The sequence below is a fragment of the Malania oleifera genome, chromosome 3 (genome assembly GCF_029873635.1).
Source record: "Malania oleifera isolate guangnan ecotype guangnan chromosome 3, ASM2987363v1, whole genome shotgun sequence".
In the NCBI taxonomy this organism is placed as follows: Eukaryota; Viridiplantae; Streptophyta; class Magnoliopsida; order Santalales; family Ximeniaceae; genus Malania; species Malania oleifera.
In genome coordinates this window covers 37,913,529-37,933,791 of record NC_080419.1, presented here as the reverse complement: position 1 = coordinate 37,933,791, position 20,263 = coordinate 37,913,529, and the positions used below count along the sequence as shown (strand labels likewise).

Genomic DNA, 20,263 nt, shown 5'->3' with positions numbered 1-20,263 from the left:
TAGAAGTTGAGCAGAAGAATCACTGATTTTGGTCAATCAAGAGAAAGAAGAAGAAAAAGGCAAGGAGGAAGAAAGAAGAAAAAAGAGGAGGGAACCTGATTGATCAAGAAGAAGAAAAAGACTCTTGAGTTGACCTTCATTTAAAGCTTGAGAGTTGGCCTTGGAAGGGTTGGCTTTTGATTGAAGTTCTGTCTATATTATGAGATGCTGAGGTCTGTTTTTTTTTATTTTTATTTTTTTGGGTCGGGAGAGAATGCTAACTTGGTGTGAGTTGAAGGATATTAGATGCAAGATAAACTAACTATTGTATTCTGCTTGTAACCCTTTTTATACTAACACAAATCAGATGGCTGAGGAAGTGTGAGTGAGGGACGGCTTATGCACTTCTTAAATGAGGTCTTCACCCCTATGAGGTGCAAGCCTCATTGCCTCAGTGCACCTCACACCTAGGCATGCCTCACTACTTTGGTGCGTTGATCCTTGCTGGGATAATTTTGGTTATGATATATGTAATTGAATTTAACATCTTTTTTGTTGTATTCTTTTGTTTATGCATATGCCTAGCTGTTCACATACACATTTATTTCAGTTTTTTATAATTTGTTATGAGAACAGTTTTCTGAACATTACAACTTGTATAGCCTATTTGTACAGCTTCTGTTCAGTTTCATTCTTATTTGATTATATAATCTCTCTCATGATTTATGCAATTTCATTGAACTATAGTACTGAAATTGTATCCTCATGGTCTAATATAATTCAGTAATATTGCATTTATATGTGGACAATTTCCCTGGACTACAGTATTATACATATTCTGGCATCTCTCCCATATAAAACATTGAAACCCATGAACTGAGGAGTCCAAATGAAATGAACTATTGAGGATGGCAACAACGATGCATCTCATTATTTGGCTCCAATAGTTTCAATTTGGTTTAGTTGCATTAATGTCTTGTCATAGTGGCGACTGTGGGAATCATAAATCTTTAGGGTTCTTGAATAATTTGGGTCATGAATTCACTTTGAATTGTTGGAGGAGGCCTTAATGAAAATGTTTGGGAAGTATGGAATAACTTTTAGTTCCAAATCTAACTCATTTGAAAGGGAAAAAAAAATAAAAATCCAAAAAGTAATTTGATTGATCCCCACTCAAGAAAAAAAAAAAGTGTTTAGGCAACATAGATGCATGTTTAAAGGACTGTTGACCCTTTGGACTTGAATAAATTATTCTGGAATTGTCTATTTTGTTTGGGAGTTCTTCACAACTGCTGTGATAATTAAGAAATTTGTAGATCATTTGCTGTGATTTGGCATCATTCGTATTATGTATAATTCAACTGTTACTGAAGTACACCATAGTAAATGAAAATTGCATGTACTTGGGAGAAATTTTCTAACTGCAATAAGATATTTCCACCACCAATTCTGTGACAATATTTCTTTGTGCTTGCTAGAATATGACTTCCATATCTTGATTGTTATAATATTGCTTCTGCTCTTTCAACCATTCAAGAATGACACCATCAACTTGTCAGGTGCAAGCTGTCACTGTTCACGCTACCAATAATTACTTCGTGACTGCTTCACTGGATAACACATGGTGCTTCTATGATCTTTCCTCTGGTTTATGTTTGACACAGGTCTTACCTCTCTCTCTCTCTCTCTCTCTCTCTCTCTCTCATGCCGCACATACACAATTCCCCCTCGCTGTTTTTTTTTTTGTTTTTCTTTTTTCTTGGGCGGTGGGGTCTGGTTAGTTTTGTTTTGAGGTCTGTTTGTTTGTCTGTTCCCCCATTCCCTCCCCCCCTTCCCCGCAGGTTGCAGATGCTTCAGGGTCTGAGGGCTACACATCTGCTGCTTTCCATCCTGATGGTCTCATTCTTGGGACAGGCACCTCAGAGGCCCTTGTTAAAATTTGGGATGTAAAAAGTCAGGTATAGTTTTTTGTTTGCAAGTTAATCTCAGTGTCTTCATGCAATTTTCCAATCGTACTTCCCTTTTATTTTGCAGGCAAATGTTGCCAGATTTGATGGGCATATTGGTGCAGTTACTGCCATTTCTTTCTCTGAAAATGGATACTTCCTTGCGGTATGTGTTTTCCTGTGAAGTGCTTAATTGATGGAGCTTCAGACATACTATGTACTAATTTTCAGGGCTCAATCGGTTAGACTGCAGCTCAAGATGGTGTTAAGCTTTGGGATTTACGCAAGTTGAGGAACTTCCGGACTTTTACCCCTTATGATTCAAATACTCCCACAAACAGTGGTATGTAAATATTGATATTCCCTCTAGTTTTTGTGGCTTAGCATCATGCGTTGACTATTGTCATTCTATTATGTAGTTGGAAAAACGTGGTTGTCTTATTCTTTTCAGAGAATGAGTTCTGGTTTTATACCAAAGAATAATGAAGGGGTGGTGTTGGGTTCTGATTTTGTGTATCGTAATATTATAAAATGTGCACTTGATACTGTCCTTGAGGTTTGCCTCAAGACAAGTTGTGCCTAAAACACCACAAGGGCATGATCTAATTACCAGACTCTTGAAAGTGAAAAAAACTCACCTTTGGGGGTGCATTTAGGCTTATGCGTGTTGATTTTGTACATTTTGAGTCAAATTTGGGAACCTGGCTAGAAAAGCTTTTAGATTTATGTAGGAAGCAGTAAGGAGTGTTCTAATCTTAGCAAATATATATAAGCTCTTGAGCTGAATCTTTTGCAAAATAATTAAAGTTGTATCTTGGATCATGAGTACAATTTGAACTTTGTGATATAATCTCTTAGCAGTTTTACTTGAATTATGCTTGTTAGGGGTGAAATCAGTTTCATGCGGTTTGGATAGTGGCAAAACCAAACACTGAACCAAACCAAACCCTTCAATTTTTAAATATTAAAAACCAAAACTGAACCACAAACCATCAGTTTGATTCTGTTAAATTCGTTTTTTCAAAATTTTGAACAAGCAGAAAAAATTTCATGTGTCCATGGCTTTGGCAAGGCTGAAGCCTCAGAGCCCACGACGGAGGAGATTAAATTTTTAATTGGGCCGAAATCTGATCACGTTTAAACCTAGCAAGGCAGCCAGAGAGTTGGGTTTGAAGGGAGGCGGTATTTGATATTTATAGGAAGGGAAATCTATTCCCTTTCCCATTACAACTGATGTCTTGGAATACAGCAGGGGAGGCTGGCAGTGGCATAGGCAATGCGTGGGCTGGCAGCACTCTTTTACTGGTCTGAGGGGCGGTTTCCTACGTGGGTACTTGTCCCACCCCAAGAATTAAAAATACGGGGGGGGGGGGGGGGGGGCCGGGTGGAACCTCACCCCACTTGTATAAATTTCCATGTCCCAAACTAGGTTTCTCTCATCATCTGAGTTAAATTTAGTTTAAAACAAAATGAAATATAGTATTACTGATGGGGTGGGAATTAAAAATTAGGATTAAATGATTAAATATTTATGAAGGTATCTAATATTAATATTCTATAAAATTATAACATGAATTTTTTTAATTGGTTTTCTAGTTTTTTGGTTTGGTTTTCAGCTGGAAACTGAAACTGAAAAACCAAACCAATTTGGTCCTGATTTTGGTTTTTTGGTGAAATTTGTACACCCCTAATGCTTCTGATGACTAACAAGTAGTTTGCATGAATCATGTGTAATATTTCTCAGAAGGCTTGCTCTGTAACACCTTAAGGCTTTTGCTTCATAAGGATTAAGGCAATTTGTCTCAACCTTTTAAACATTGGTTTATCATTATCTTATTATCGCTTGCCAGTGATCGAACATTTTGCTCTTTCCTATTACTTCTGTTCAATATAGTGTTGTTATGAAGAAACAATTGTATAATGCAAGCTGTGTTTCTGGTTCTTGCAGTGCAATTTGACCATAGTGGAAGCTACCTTGCAATTGCAGGCTCAGATATCAGGTGAGCCTTTAGAACAATTCTCCACTTAATTGGTTTGATATATATTTTATATTAGCTCTTGAATGATATGGTATTTAGTTCAGTTTGAATCTGGGTGGTGTGCATATTTTTGCTCGTCTTAAGTATCAAATTTTTGATGTGTAATATTTGATTTTGCATCAAGAAACTTCCTGTTCTTTTTTGTTTGAAGTTGGTTTGAACCTAGTAGAGCTGTAATGACTACCACTTATTGCCTTTATGTCCTGGCTGGCCCAATTTTTACTCGGCTTGGGACTATTGTTTACTATTTTGTTTTTATTCCATCGTGTAAATATGTTAGTAGAGGAAATTCTTAATATTGTTGTAGTAATTGTTTATATATTTATTTATTTGTTATTATTATATTATTTTTTTAATGTTCTAGTTTCTTATGTTTTTTGTTGCTACTTTTTTGAAACTATGGCTTGGGCTCCCACAGAGTTTACCAGGTTGCAAATGTTAAGTCGGAATGGAATTGCATCAAAACATTTCCTGATTTGTCTGGCACAGGTTTTTTCTCTCTCTGATAGTAATGGTGTTCTTTCTGTCTGATAATCTTTATTCCTGTATGAGCTTAGCTATAGTTCTTCCTTGATGGGAACTAAAAATTTCCTGTTCTGAGTGCAGGCAAAGCAACTTGCGTAAAATTTGGTTCGGATGCAAAATACATTGCAGTAGGATCAATGGATCGGAACCTCCGGATATTCGGTCTACCAGGGGAGGATGGCTCATTGGAGTCGTAGGAAGTGCCTCAACTCTATTTGTGGCTGCTAGTTGGTTTCTGCTACTGTTGGTTCATTGCATCTAGTCTGCCGAAGAAGGAAATAGTCCTGTTTATCATATCATATTTAATTGCATTGTCTTGGCCCATGCTTCTAATTCCAAAATAATGGAGGGCAAGGGGAGGAAGCCGCTGTACTGGGAAAATTCTGCAGCAACTCCAGGTGCTGAGTTGACTGAGATTGGAAGAGGAAACAGTGATTCAAGCATATTGTATTTTGTCAAGTTCATCGGCACCATGATAGTCATTGTTCAATGTTTGTGTATTATTCTGATTTTTTAAAAAGAAAAGCATTGAAAGATTTTGCCTAATTGGTAGTTTTGCTTCGACGAACAATTGTTGTCAGTTGTCTTAACAATTTTCTTGCGGAAGTTGAGGTCGGACATGGTCCAATGCCAAGTGCCTAACATTCTTTGTCAGGATGGAAGCTACACGTGGTTCTCATTGGACCTGTTCGATATCAAACTCTGGGAGCCGAGGATTTATTACCCTAAACATACATGGGACAACACATCACTGTACGTTGAAATTCTCTACAGAATGTGCGATGCTGCTGAACTGCGTCTTTGCCCGGGAACAGCATATAGCCAAAGGAGCAGTGCAAGGACATGGACGCCTTTAACTACAGGAGATGATCTTCTCAAAGAATAATACAATATTCGCCCCCTGCAACGCGGGCTTCCTAGCACATAGGCCAATACAATTTACACTTCAACCAAAAAAAGGGAGGGCGAGACTAGCGTGCACGAAATAATAGCTATAATCAACTAATTGCTTTAAATTTGTGTTACATTTAAATAAAATATAATATAAATTATATTAAAATTTATTTAAATTCAATTTAGCATTTTTTTCAAATGCAGTGCAAACATATTTACCGTTGCTTTAATCAAAATACAGGGGCAACAAGGCAAATAGAGCAGATCTATTATCAAATATGTCATTGTTACAACGTTTTTCTCTTTTTCTCTTTTTTGGTTTTGTTTGGAAATATCAAAAAATTAAAAACAATAATAATAATAATGACTGACGAATAGAAGTTTCATCATATTACTTGAGGCAAAGGCAGAGCCCTCCTGGATCAAAATGGAGGTCGATGGTACGAATAAAGAATGAGGATACTAAATGTTTTAGAACGAGACAAAATGAAGAAAGCATCCCAGCATTGCATCAGGCCACGTACTTTGATGAATGTGTAAACCCCCACAGCTGTATAAACGAGAAACATTTACAATTAATTAAAAATTCAAAAAAATAAAAATTTACAAATAACAATAGAGTGAATTTCAAAGTTTAATTCTGCAGTTGCAAGCAGATTATTGTAAGGTGGAAATAGATGCTTCTACTGTGTAGGTTACAGATGCACTCGTCGTCATTTTTTTTGAGAGAATGTAACCATATCTAAGTTCGGAAAATATAACAAGGCCTTGAACTCATAGGCTGCTCATTATAATGAAGTCACTTACAATATATGAAGAAATTATACCTTTGCATGCCTAAAGTTCTCTACTGTATAGTAAACCATTTTGAAAAATGTCCAAGCAGAGAGAGAGAGAGAGAGAGAGGACAATGTAACCTTTTCTTTTTTTGTTTTTTCATGGTGAGTTTTTCTTGAACAATATATTAGCTCGGATGCAACAAATAAATATTCCTTAAGCCTTCCAAGGATGCAACGGGAACAGGAGAAACACAGTTTCAATTGCTACCCTTTAGTTTTTCCTTAAATTTTGAACTAGCTTTAGTTTATCTCATGGAACTGCATATAAATTTTAACCCCCTTCCCCACGAATACCTTTATTTATTTATTTTCGTTTTTTTTTTCTTTTTTTTTGGGGGGGGGGGGGGGGGGGTTCATTGCTTAAATATGGGGATACAAGAATAATGTATTGCAGCACCCCTGCCAGGCCAAAAAAACAAAAAAATTCAAGTAACTTCTTCCAACATTGTTCAACCTTTCTTGAACTCCACAAGTTGGTTCCATCATAATAATGTTTTGGGGAACATAGATATCGAGTTCAAGCATATGGGAGAATGTGTGAATCTCATTTGACACTAGTAATTACAGGATGCAAGTAGTTACATGAATCCAAAGATGAAAAAACAGATGGAAATATCTACGAGCAGCCTACATACAATTTTCTGTGGTTGTAAAGCAAACAACACATAACAAACACTTTGTCAGGTTGAGAGAAAAAAATGCACAAGCCCCGGGGATGGGTTTATTAAAGTGGGAACCTATGTTTCAGAAGGAACAAAACACTCCTGCTAGAATGAAAAGCATACTTCAATTATAGGATAACTGATCGGTAGACAATTCAAATTTGTTCCAAGGAAAAAAAGAAAGAACAGAACAATGATAGAAAAGAAGAGTCCAAACAAAAAAAACAGCAAAGATAATGACTGGCAGTTAATGGGTTTTTTAATATGAGACAACTAAAGGCTTAAGATGATCAGGGTATTACCTCAAGATTCTTCAATTCAAACTCAGGTTTATGCGCCAAGCACAAGTTTCCAAATGTTTCACAGGGACCACTAGTTCCACTTAACCTTTTCAAATACAGATTTAGGTATCAGAGCAGAATAATCTAGCTAATCTTCCTCTTAAACTAAGAGTAGACAAAGTAATCTCAAAAGTGAACAGCAAAGAAGGAATCTTACAGATCTTCATCGAGGCACAAAGCAAAGTTTCCACCCCCACCGAGTGCAAGTAAGTCATTCAAGCACAAATAGAAATATCTATTTGCGCCTATACAAATGAACAGTTGAAAAGTCAATATCAATTTAATAACATAACTATAATGCTCATGAACAGTGCTTCCCTATCTAAATTCAATGGCATGATTTTTTATTTTTGCAATGGCATCCACTCTTAAAAAAAAACATTCAGAAGTCAGAATAGATAAAGTACTTTAGAGGCTATTATGTGTTCACCAACTAATCTCTTAGCCTCAGTAATTAATTTCAGCTTAACTCATCTTTCCTAGAAAGGATACATATTTAAATATGTGATGCTATGTTTACCTGTTGGTCTAAACAACCTTGGTTCACCATATATGGTTGTAAATACGAATGTTTGGTTTGTACCCTATAACAAAACATTTTGGTCAGTAAATGGTTCAGTCAGCAGGATTCAAATTTAAAAGGCTGTGTGTTTGTGTGTGTGTGTGAGAGAGAGAGAGAGCAATAAAATAAGAACTTAATAAAAAGATTATCTTTGTAATCACAGCATAACTTACTTGATATTTTCTTTTTGAAGTAGGGTTCAGGGGACATTCTAGCAGCCCTCCAAAAACAGCACCTTGCATGTCTCCTACAACCTTAAAGGAGTAAAACACAATTTACATCACTTTCCACTAGAAAGATTGAAAGGTGATCATATAGTTCAACAGACAACTTTCAGTGGGTGGATCCCATATAGTTACCACAACTTTTAAAGCCTCAAGTAGGATTAAGAAATGAACATACCAACAAACAAGGACCGGAAAGGTCTGCACTCTTACGAATAAGCGTACGAAGCGATATTCCATGTTTCAACGTACTGCCCTTCATTTGAAAGAATCAGAATTGAATCAAGATCCCTATGCAAGAATCCAAGAGGAATTTCATAAACAGGCAACGAATTCTTTAGCAAAATTTACCTATACAGCAGGACCCATTGGCACCCTTTCACTATGTTAGGAAGAGAAGACTGCAAGAATTCATATAAATCTAAAGAAATAAGTGTAGATTCATCTGAGAGATAAGACATTGCTTTCTCCGCTGTCTGTGGGCTAGCAGCATCTTCAAACATGTCAGAACAACTAGTGCTACTTCCAGGGGCATGTCCCTCCTCTTCATGACCATTCAATATTTCTTTGTTATCAAATGAAGGTTCACAATCAACATACTCATCCAAGTTTTCATCGGGAACTGCAATATATTGACTTCTCCATCCAACAGGAAGTGATTGAATTGGTTTAATATCATGTTGACGCTTGTTGGATTTGAACCCATCGAAGCTTATGTAAGAAAAGAATGATGACAATGATTTTCCTCCTTGAGAATTTGATTTGGCCTGCACAAGTTAAGATGTAGCATTACAAGCTATAGTGAGTAAATTCACAAGTAAAATAAATGGAGAAGAAAGCACAAATACTCCATTTATTGATGAGATGGAGCTAAATCATGGGTTTTGAATTTTCTATTTTACTTGTCTCACATAAATGTAAAACTGTAACTTATGCCAATTGGACTCAACTCAATTAAGCCAAAAATTGTATTGGGCAGCGGGCCTAGTTAATAATCTTTTGGTATTCCCTAGCTGTAAATAACCCAAAACAAAGAGACTCAAGAATTTTGGTAATTTTATTACAAATTCACAAAAACTAAATAGAAGATAATATTAACAGGATGGAATAAAAACAAAATTAATCCCTATTTGTCTCTTGAGGGTTATGTCATACTCATAGTGCCTCACTTTCCAGCATCCCTACTTCCTTTCTCTTTTTGAGTGGCATGAATGTAGCAGAGACTCTAGAAAGGCTGACGTGTGACTTCCTTTGATCAGGTTCTGGAGAGAGTAAGAGAGACCAACAAGCCAGTTAAAAGGTTGTTAAAATACCCAAATCCTAAGTGGGATTGGTGCTTGGCAATGTCGAGGTTCCCATTAATGGTTGTGGAGGTTCCCACTAAAAGGTAGTTCCCAATGGCACAAGGTGATTAAAATTAATTATGGGATCCATTGAAATGAGTGGATGGCTAGAGAAAGTGGCACTAGCAAGCCCCTTGAAGTTTCCAGGGTGGTGTGTCAGCTCTTTCCTCTTACTGGACCCAAAGTGGTAAATGGCATTTTTTGAAGGATGTTTGGGTGGGTAAGGACTCCTTGGAGCTGATTGTACCTCCTTTGATAAGCTTTCAACTCTTCACAATGCACCTATCAGTTTGTTCTTTTCTTTTGTAAGCTATCTTTCATAGGATATCCACTTTTATAATAATCTCAAAGAAAGAGATGTTTATGAATTTAGCACCTTGAGTGATCACTTTGCTCCTTCCATTAGGGATGATGAAAGGATTTGCGAGATTTATTCTTTCTCTTTGTTTTCTTCAAAATCTTTTTTCTGACACCGCTTAGAAACTCTTTTCTCAGTATTTTCCTTGGAGCCACATCATTTGCAACATTAAGGTTCGTTTGAAGATTCAGACTTTCATCAGCACTGTGACTCTAAACAGGATTAATATGCATGATTTGTTGCAGATGAGAACGCCATACATGTCTCTTAGTCCTGACATGTGCTTGATGTGCCACGTGTCCGACAAAAAAGCACTCCCCTTTTCCCCCATAGTCAGGTGGCAACCCACCATTGGAATGCTCTCCTTTCTTGTTTTGGTGAAGCTTGAGTGGCACCTTGGGATGTTGGAGATCTCTTGCTCATGAGACATTAGGGTTTTGGCTCAAGCAGAAAAGGGTTGTGTTTTATGGAGTGGTGCAGTCACTATCTTATGGACTCCATCAATTTAGAGGAATGCAAGAACATTCAAGGGTGTAAAACTTGGTTCTGACATTCTTATGGGACAGAGTGCTGTCTTGGATTTCTTCTGGACCCATTCGTTTGGACTTTTTTGGGGCTTATTGCTGTCCAACCTTCAAAGGGATTAGAAGGCAGCTGTATTAGAATCTTTTTGGTTGTTGCTCATTGTTTACAGAAGACACCTTGTCCTCATCTATTATACTTCAATTTGTTCCCTTAGAGATGCACTTAATGTCTTAATCCTTTCCACACACAATTGGTTCCAATCTAGATAAAGGAGGAGCATTGTGTTCGATAGCTGACAACCAATGTAAAACTTGTTAGATCCTTATGGAATAAATCCTCGCTAATTATTCATTGGGTATGCCCTACGAGTGAAGGGTAACGCTTTTACCACTAGAGTGAAAAAAATAGGCATGGGTGGGCTAGGTAATTGCCACGAAGTGACGCACCTTATTAGTACCTGCTATGATTTAAAATATGCAAGCATTCCTATATCATTTTGGATGTCTATGGGTAAATAAGCTAGTTCTTGAGACAAGGGTTAGATTAGCAACATGGAATATAGGAGTAGCTCATTGCTAAAAGCATAGAGGTAGTTGAAACAATGATTAAACGAAAAAGATGATAATTTGCCTTCAAGAAACTAATTAGTAAGGGAAAAAGCTACATAAATTTAAAAAATCAGGATTTAAGCTTTGGTATGGAAACAAAAACATAAGCGGGGTAAGAACCGTTGCAGGCAATGGAATAAAATCATAAAAGTCAAGAATGTATGGGGACAAGAAAAATAAATGTCATTAGGGCTTATACTCCTAAAATACGATCGATGGGAGAAAATATAATAAAATTTTAAAAAAAAATGATAAAAGATTAGAACATAGACATAAACACTTTTTGGAGTAGGATATAGCTAGTTCTATGAAACTGATAGAAAAAGAAATTTTGTGTGAATTAGAGGATTAGTCTCAACTACTAAAGTAATTTGGTGGTAGAATTAAGATGTCCAAAAAGTCATTAAGTTAAAAGGCAGTGGTTTAAAGAATGGCAAAAATAGAGAGACAAATGATGTAAAAAAACGTTGTTAGAGAAGCTAAACATAAAGCATATACTAGTTTGATACAAAAGAAGGGAAAAATACATATTTAAACATGCTTAGACCAGAAAAAAGAAAGAGAGAAGACTAAGGTAATACCAAATGTATAAAAACTGGGTATGACAGGACCACAACCCAATTGAAGTCTGGAAATGCTAATGGGATAACAAGAATATTACTTTAAATAATTTTTTAACAGAATTATAAGTGTTAAGAATGCTAGATGAATGGAAGCAAAACACTTTTAAGGCCTATACACAAAAATAAAGGAGATACTCAAAATTGTAAAAAATGGACCTTTGGGAAAAAGAAATTTAACAAAAACTAGATGAGAAATAAGAGTTTGACAAAATTAGTTTGGTCTAATGCCCGAGAGAACAACTACAAAAGCTATATATCTATTAAGAAGATTAACAAAAAAATTTAGATAAAACAAAAAGGAGTTGAATGTGGTTTGACCTAGAGAGACTTGAACATGTTTTTTACTGACAGAGAAAGACTACGATAGGGTATTAGGGAAGTTCTGTGGTCTGTTTTTGAAAAAAAAGAGTCTATAGTAGGTATATAGATGTTATTAGGGATACATAGGATCGAGTAATGACTAGTGTTAGGAATTTCTGACCATAGTAGTTGTACAATAAAGGTTTGCTTCGAGTCTGTCATTTTGCACTAATGATGGCCGAACTTCTTAGGAGTATCCAAAATGCAGTTCCATGGTATATGTTGTTTGAAAATGATAATATCTTCATGGATGAAACTAAAGGTAGAGTATAACCTATGTTAGAACTACAGAGAAAATTTAGAATCCAGAGATTTGAAAATAAGTAGAAAATAAGGCAAAATATATAAAACATAATTTAAATCATGTTTAGAAGAATATTCGAAAAAACATTAGATTTGATGGTCAAGACATTAACACTAGCTAATTTTGATATCTTGGATCTACTATTCAAGTTGAAGGAGAAATCGAAGATGTTATACATAAAGTTAAGGCAGCTTTGATAAAATGAAGAAATGCTTTAGGTGTATTGTGTAATTGTAGACTTCAATATTAAAAGGAAAGTGTGCTATATTGATAAAAAATACTAGAAAACTAAGAAACAATCAAAATTTTGGTCAACTAAGAAATAATATATCCAAAAAGTAAAAGTTGTCAAAATGAGGTAAGATGTACGAGCGGCATGATTCTAAGGGGATGTTTGGTTCACATCATTTTTCAATATTCCAAGGAATGTGATGCCTATGGCATCTCATTCCCATGTTTGTTTGGGCACTGGAATCTAATGCTGTGGGCATCTCAATATTTCTGAGATGAAAGGTTCCCATAAAAGAAGAGCACCCTATTCCTACCTTGATAAGTAAGTTTCATTAGAATCCCATTCTCATGGGATCCTACTTTTGGGACAAAATTGCCCTCACTATTTTGTGTTATAATATATAACATAATGATTAACATTACGAGACCATATTGCCCTCAATTATTTCGATTAATTGGATAAAGTATTTATTTATTTTTTATTTAAGATTGTTGGAATTTTAGAACATGAATTTAATTAAATATATATTCTTAGTAGGTTTTTGTGTTAAAAATATAATTATTTTTATATATTGTCTATACACATTGTTAACCTTATAGGTCATATCCCGTTTTGATTATGACAAATACTCTGGTATTTAATGGTTGATGAGTTTATGTGCAGGACTAATCGGAAGTATCATATGGCGCACGCACATGGACTTAAAGAAGATAAAGATCCAGACCTTTTATTTGTTGTAATTTAATTGAGTTTTATTGGGTTTGTAATAATTTAAAGTTCAATGGTCTGTAATAATTAATGTATTATATGCATGATATGGTAGATAAACTCAAATGACCATAGGGAAACCAAATGACCGTAAGGTATCCTTCGGTCGACTGACGCTGGATTTTTTCAGTGTCCTCAAAAAGACCTAAAATGACCTTAGGACCCACATGCATGCATAAACATATGTACTTATATGAATAGGATCATTGTATAAGGGAATTAGAACTAAAATGCATTAAAAAGGCATGTTTGGTCGACCGAACCAGAAATATATGGGCAACGCCCTGGTTGACCGAACGCCCACGTGGGAGATTCCAACCACTTGGTCGACCGAATTTTATAGTTCAAAACAGACTGGTCGACTGAACCGCACGGTTTTGGGAAAATCGCCTTTAAGACTCTTAGTACGGCCGACCGAACTCTCAATTCAATTTTTCAACGGTCGACCAAACTCTGTCACTTAGTCAACCGAACCTTAAGTTCAGTCGACCGATGCTCTCGGGATGGACAATTTTTTTTTACCGAGGTTAATTTTTTAAACAGGATTAACTTTGCTAAAATGTTTTAAAACAATCCTAATAATACCCTACATGTCCTAAACAGTTATAATTTTAGGGAACTCTATATATACCACCTTATTTGCAAAAATTAGGGTTAGATTAGCAATCATCCTCTGATTTTCAAAAAGCCAAAATCTCATATTCAAGCCATATACTACTCTTTTTACCCATTCATATTGCAAATACTTCTTTGTAAGAGTTTTCTTGTGTTAATCTCATTAAGCTTATGTAGTGACCCGGGAGAGATTATGATATTTTAAATAATAACTGAGAAGGAGAAAATAGAAATTCGAAAGGAAAAGAAAGAGGCAGCAGGCCTTGTCGACGAAGTTACAATTGAGCTTGTCGACGAGGGTACGTTTCGTTGACGAGAAAATACCGAGCAAGGGTTTGGGGGATTCTGAATTTCGTCAACGAAGTGACGTGGCTCGTCTACGAAGGCCAGTGTATAAGTAGGGGTAAAATTCATTTTTAGCCGAAAACCTACGCAAATCGCTTCTCTCTCTCTCCTCTACGCCCCTCCTACCTTCTCTCTACGATCTCGAGCTGGATTCTTGCCGGATCGATGATCTGAAGCCACCACGACGCTCTTGGAAAAGTTCTCTACAAGTCTGCCGGAGCGGATCGTCGGTGGGGTTGAGTTGGAAACTATCCCAAATCTAGGGTAAGACTTTTTACTCAGTATTTGATTTTTTGACAGTTGTAGGAAGTGTAATACACGTAAAAATATTGAACTTTAGTTCTCGGAAATGTCATTTCCAAGGTATTGAACAGGGAACCCTGCGGGTGCGGGGCCGTTTGTTTTAGGAGTTTTTAAGGACTCAGGTAAGAGGATAAACTAAGCTAGTCTTTTTATGAAAATGTATGTATGTTATTACAATATTTGATTTCAGGAAAATAAATATATATTTATATATATTTTATATTCGAGAAATACTACTAAAAAATGATGGTATGTTAAATATATGAGAAACCTATTTTGTGTAGCATGAGTAGAATTTATGATAAAATACTGTTTGTGGGAATATGATAATGATGTGGATATGATTTTCAGGCGTACGGACCATGCTATGTATGTGATTTGCTGGTATACGGACCGTGCTATGTATGTGATTTTCCGGGGTACAGGCCGTGCTATGTGTATGATTTTCTAGCATACGGGCCAAGTTATGGATATATTTTGCCGGCGTACGAGCTGAGCTATGGTAAAATGTGAAGTACCGGTGTATGGGCCGATGATTTTCATGATATACGTATATATGCAAAACGATATGATGATAATGATTTGGTAATTAATGGTATGAAATATTCATGTATCACAGTTTCATTATATGTTATATGTTATCAGAACTTGGTTGGCTTGATCTAGGCTAACACTTGCACAGTACCGTTGCTATGTGTCCATGATCATCATGATCGTGATATTGTGTTAACGCTACTATACAGAGTGGTGTGAGGTTGGATGATCGATGTGGTTTTAAGGAGTGTGAGTGCCCCTGGACCAGGTCTAGCAGATCCATCGGACTTACAGACTGTACTTTTGACTTGACAGTAGTCGGCCAACCATTGTCAGGTCCTGCTACGGGCCACACAACCCAATCATGTGGGGGTAATACATGACAATAACCAACTAACCTACCAGGATTGTTTTCGTATTATTATTATATGAGATGATTTATGTTATGGGATTCATTATGTTCTGCCATGTTATGATTATACATGTTTTTCCTAGAAATGATATATACAGTTTTACGTGTTACGTTCATGATTATATATATATCACAAAAATGCTCATATTGTCACACACTAGTGTTAGTTTATTTCCTTTACTGAGAGATATCTCACCCCGAATTATATGAACTTTTCAGGAGCCCTTGATAGGAGAGCGGATAAAGCTCCGCTGAGGTAGATACTATTGACCTACCCTTTTTGAAGGGTATGTATTTTTGTGATAGGGTCAGATGATTTTGTGGAAATGATCCTAGGTCTCCTTTTGGGTTGTAAATATAATAACAATGGATGTGATAACTCTGGTATTGAGATGAATGGTTTTGTGTTTATGATATTGTGATTTTATGTTTCCTACTGCGTAAGCTTTCGTTTTGTATTTCAATTCTATCCCTGGTACTCATGGGTTCAGGTGGATTATGTTTTTATTATATTATGAAAAAAAAAAAAAGGAAAATTAAGCAGCTCGTTACAGCTTAAGCTCTCTCTTGTTCTTGATTGATTGAGATTATTTTATTAGAGAGCAAAACTTCAAGTTACCTTAGGAGACTTTGTTAATAAGTCTTCCTTAAGAATACTTCATTGAGCCTTTAAGTTTTGCATTGTCATTATAATACTCAAGAAGTTCACATTGGATTTTGATTGCTAAAATATTTTACAAATCATTTTCAAAATATCTCTTGTGCTTATATTTGAGAAATATATATTTTGAGATATTTGCTCGAGTGCTAAAAGATATTTGTTGCTATACCTTTTGATTGTGATTATCATTTTAATACAAAGATCAAATAAATTTTTACAAACCATTATTGAGTATCTCTTGTGATTTATTTTGATAAAAACTTTTGTTGAGATATTTAAAGTATACTTGTGTTCTTTGCTAGTGCATTGTGATTGAGAATATTATTTTGACACAAAAATCTTTTCACATACATTCTCACGAACTGATTATCATATTTGCATTAATCTTTGAGAGTAGACATTAAGACTACACTGAGCTTATCAAATCCTATCTTTTGGTAGTGCATTGATTATATTGTGCGTATTGTAGTACATACCTTCTTAGTGTAAGAAGCATTTCCTTGTACGCAAAATTTTCATATTCATTGTATTCCAGGCACGGGTCTGGAGAGGGAGACTAGTCCTGTTGAATAGTTCCGGATTGGCTTAAATGCGGTTAGAAAAGTTAGGTACACCATTCTGGTAAGGTGTAGGTTGAGGTCAGTCCCATTAATTGACGTGATTGTAACCGGTGCCGCTCCACCCGTTTAAGTGAGTCGTAGTGGAATTTTTGTCCTGATGTAGCCAAGGTGGGGACGTAGACAATTTGGCCAAACCTCGATAACATATCGCGTATACTGTTTACCTTTCTGCTCTTTACTAAAACTGCATGTGTATGTTTATTTATTAATTGCATATACTGATCCTATGTTGTATAATACTGTTATTAAACCGATTGACCTAGGCGATAATTTTTAAATACCCAATTCACTCCCCCTATTGGGGTTGCACCAAAGCTAATACACATGTTAAGGGTATAATAGTCATTTTCTTGAAATGCTTGTAGGATTCTTAAAAACATTAACATAGGAATCTTGTGTACAATTATACAAATCTTACAATGCAAACCAAACAAAAATATTCACATGATGCAAGCATCTCATTCTAAGGAATGTCATTCTAGGGGAATGCTTTTGATGCTGCAAACCAAGCACCTAAAAGATAAATTAAAGAATGAATATGTTTGTGATAAATTATACTATACATAAAACTAGTAGAAGATAATATAAAAGAGGGTCAAATGAGATGGTTTGGGTAACAACAAAGTACAGCAAGTAATGCATAGGAGTGAGCTAGTTAATGTAAGTGGCTGGAGGGAGAGGGGTACACTTAGGAACAAATTGGACGGAGAAAGTGACTAAGGATTTGACAACTCTCTATTTGTGCAAGATCAGACAGTTTGCTGGAAAAGAATTCGCCAGCTAATCCCTCCTACTTTAGGCTTGGTTGTTGTTGTTTGTGTGTGTGTGTGTGTGTGTGGGATGAGTGTCAAATTTAGCTCATCAGACAAACATTATAAGACACAAATACTAAAAAGGAAAAAAAAAATGGCGAACTAAAAATTTACAATCTTGTTATAAGAAATGCTCGTAATATATAATATGTTCCTTTGGCAACACATATTCGGAGCTGTAAATTTGAAATTGTGTGAAACAAAACTTCACAAAATTTTTTATTAAAATTTGTCCAAAATCCACTCAATTTCAAGATCATCGTCCCAAATTCATATTCCTAAATGCTACGCGAGAAAAATATTCGAGAAGAAACCAAAATGGAAACAAACAACTCTGGTCAGCAATCAGTGATAAATTACAATTTCTTCAAAAAAATCTAAAGTTCAGGCATAATTGAGGAGTAAGAAAAACCAGATCTAACCAATAAATCATTCGTAAAGGCCAGATCAAATGAGCTAAATAAATGCACATATGCGTAAATTATGTAAACAAGGGAGGAGAATATACCGGAGGAGAGTTGGGAGGGGAGTCGAGGGTGGTGGGAGATGGCGCGGAGGAAGGCGAATCGGCGAAGAGGCGAGAGACCTTGTTCGTGACCTTTTCCTTCAACGCATTCATCTGTCGATTTCGTTGGCCTTCGTTAATGGCGGAACGGATCGTTTCTGAATAGTCAACCAGAGAGAGAGGGAGAGAGAGGGAGAGAGAGAGAGAGGGGAGAGAAGAGAACAGCTAACAGGAAAGGGCAGCAGGCATTTGTGAAGGAAGGAAGAAGGGGTCGCATAAACGACTATGGGTGGCAAATTTGGCGGTGACATTGGGATCCCACTGGCTTCTTGGAATCATGCCTTTCTCATTTATCGGATTCCCACTGATTTTTCATGTCAATTTACTAGGAAGCAAACATTTTAAACTTGCTTTAATATTTTAAATATCTCTCATGCTCTTTCAAAGTATAAATTTTTAACTTTAATTTTAAATTTAGATAAAGTTTGGACAAATTTCAATACTATTTTACATTAGATCTTATTAAAATTCAATATGATATGCCTAAATATATCAGCTTATAAAAAGAAGTCAAAACCTAACAATCGCTACCCAAGTCAAATTCTCTGGCGAGAGCAATTAGCTCTAATCCAATAATGAAGGGAGAAATCCACGTTGGCACCTTAAATGCTTAGAGTGATTCACGCTAGCGCTTTAAACCTCTGAAGTGATCCACGCCCCCGCGTTATAATGACGGATCACCACAAGGGTCAAATCTCGCTACTATAAAGAAGGGTGATGCAAACAAGCCAAGATAACTAATTCTTAACCCAATCTTATTATTGCATTCGATCTCTTGGAAGCATTCCCTTACTTAGGCATCAGAGTGACCCCCCGGAGTACACCCCGGGTCCTCCAAGACTCCTTTGTTTTCATCCTTTTCAGGTCATCGGAAGTCGGAGAGCAACGTCGTAGGTCATTACCATTTTATCCCGCAACAGTTGGCGCCGTCTGTGGGAACTTGCTTCTGAGAGGTACTTATCTTGCTCTCGACCTCTGACATTCAAATAATGTCAACCACTCACGGCTCTAGTTCAGGTCTTGCTGCTGGAAAAGAATCACCTCGGTCAATCTACTCCACACCGCAGAACATTCAAAAGTCACTAGGGAGGAATTTCTTGCCTTCCAAAAGAAGATGGAGAATATGTTCAACCTGCTCTTGCAGCAAAAGAGTTAGGAAGAGCATGTCCCCCACCAACAACAGGTTAGCCCTAACCCACTTAAGAAAGCAGAGAAATTATAGGAGAGTGAGGAAAAAACTAAACTCACTAAGAAGGTGAAAGATGTGAATAGCATAGGAGTCAACGAGCAAAGATCGACCGAGTTGGATGAATGGATTAAAAAGATAAACCAAATTAAGAAAATGATGAAAGAACGTCGGACCAACCCCTTCTACGGGGAAGCCTCTTTAAGATCCTCGGAGCCGTCATTCACTAAAGAAGTGATGAAGGTCCCGTTGCCTAGCAAATTCAAAATGCCAACCTTTGAATGGTACGAGGGTTTGTCTAACCCGGTCAATCATCTGGACACCTTCAAGGTGTTGATGCAATTGCAGGGCACACCTGATGCCATCATGTGTCGGGCATTTGCTGCAACCCTTAAAGGTAGTGCTAGAGATTGGTACCAAACCCTACGACCTGGATCAATCAGTTCTTTCTCCGAGATGGAGCAGCTGTTCACCGACCATTTCCTCAGTAGTCAAAGAATCGTCAAAATGTCGACTCATCTGATGAGCATGGTTCAGGGAGAAAGGGAGACACTAAAAAAATTCATGCACTGCTTCATCACCGCAACTGTGGAGATCCGCAACCTGGACATTGGAGTGGTGTTGACAGCCCTCACCACGACCCTATAGCCAGGAAACTTCCTATCTTCTCTAGGAAAGAGACCCCCAGTTGACATAGGGGAGCTGATGGCAAAAGCACAGAAGTATATTAATCTGGAAGAGGAAATGGACATATGAAGAGCGCGAACTTATCTGAAGAGAAAAAGTTCGAAGGATATGGGGGAGGCCTCTAAAATAGGGAAGGGGCAAGAGAGTAACAAGTTGCATAGCAACCCTAGGGGGTTAGGACATACAAGTAAGTTCCGGTCCTACAATCCCCTAGATGTCTCACATACCAGTGCCCTAAAGGGTTCTGACTTAATCTAGCATGCCCAAGAAAATTGTTCCATAAAATTGCATCTCTGTCAGTCATGTACTCGAACATTTTGTGTGCCTTTATTAAATTATCAAATTTTGCATACATACCTATAACTGCATTCTCTCTTACGTTATTCAATGT

At 36.7% G+C, this 20,263-nt stretch overlaps 2 protein-coding genes across 2 annotated transcripts in view; one reads left to right on the top strand and one right to left on the bottom strand.

The window, feature by feature from the left end:
• The window catches only part of LOC131150606 (pre-mRNA-processing factor 19), a 28,030-nt gene extending 22,995 nt beyond the window's left edge, over positions 1–5,035 (top strand). The window contains exons 12-18 of the mRNA XM_058101431.1: positions 1,539–1,643; positions 1,821–1,937; positions 2,014–2,091; positions 2,172–2,268; positions 3,874–3,925; positions 4,383–4,453; positions 4,571–5,035. Of these exons, the coding sequence (XP_057957414.1) occupies positions 1,539–1,643; positions 1,821–1,937; positions 2,014–2,091; positions 2,172–2,268; positions 3,874–3,925; positions 4,383–4,453; positions 4,571–4,686 (636 nt within the window). The 3' untranslated portion in view covers positions 4,687–5,035. The remainder of the gene's footprint in view (positions 1–1,538; positions 1,644–1,820; positions 1,938–2,013; positions 2,092–2,171; positions 2,269–3,873; positions 3,926–4,382; positions 4,454–4,570) is intronic.
• Positions 5,036–5,632: 597 nt separating this feature from the next.
• On the bottom strand, positions 5,633–18,314 carry LOC131150607 (uncharacterized). Its single transcript, XM_058101432.1, has 8 exons — positions 17,943–18,314; positions 8,363–8,778; positions 8,190–8,262; positions 7,961–8,041; positions 7,746–7,809; positions 7,383–7,470; positions 7,187–7,271; positions 5,633–5,933 (listed from the first exon to the last, which is right to left on the bottom strand). Exons 1-8 carry the CDS (start codon positions 18,051–18,053, stop codon positions 5,895–5,897), a joined length of 957 nt encoding a protein of 318 aa, XP_057957415.1. The 5' UTR covers positions 18,054–18,314; the 3' UTR covers positions 5,633–5,894.
• Positions 18,315–20,263: the final 1,949 nt, after the last annotated feature.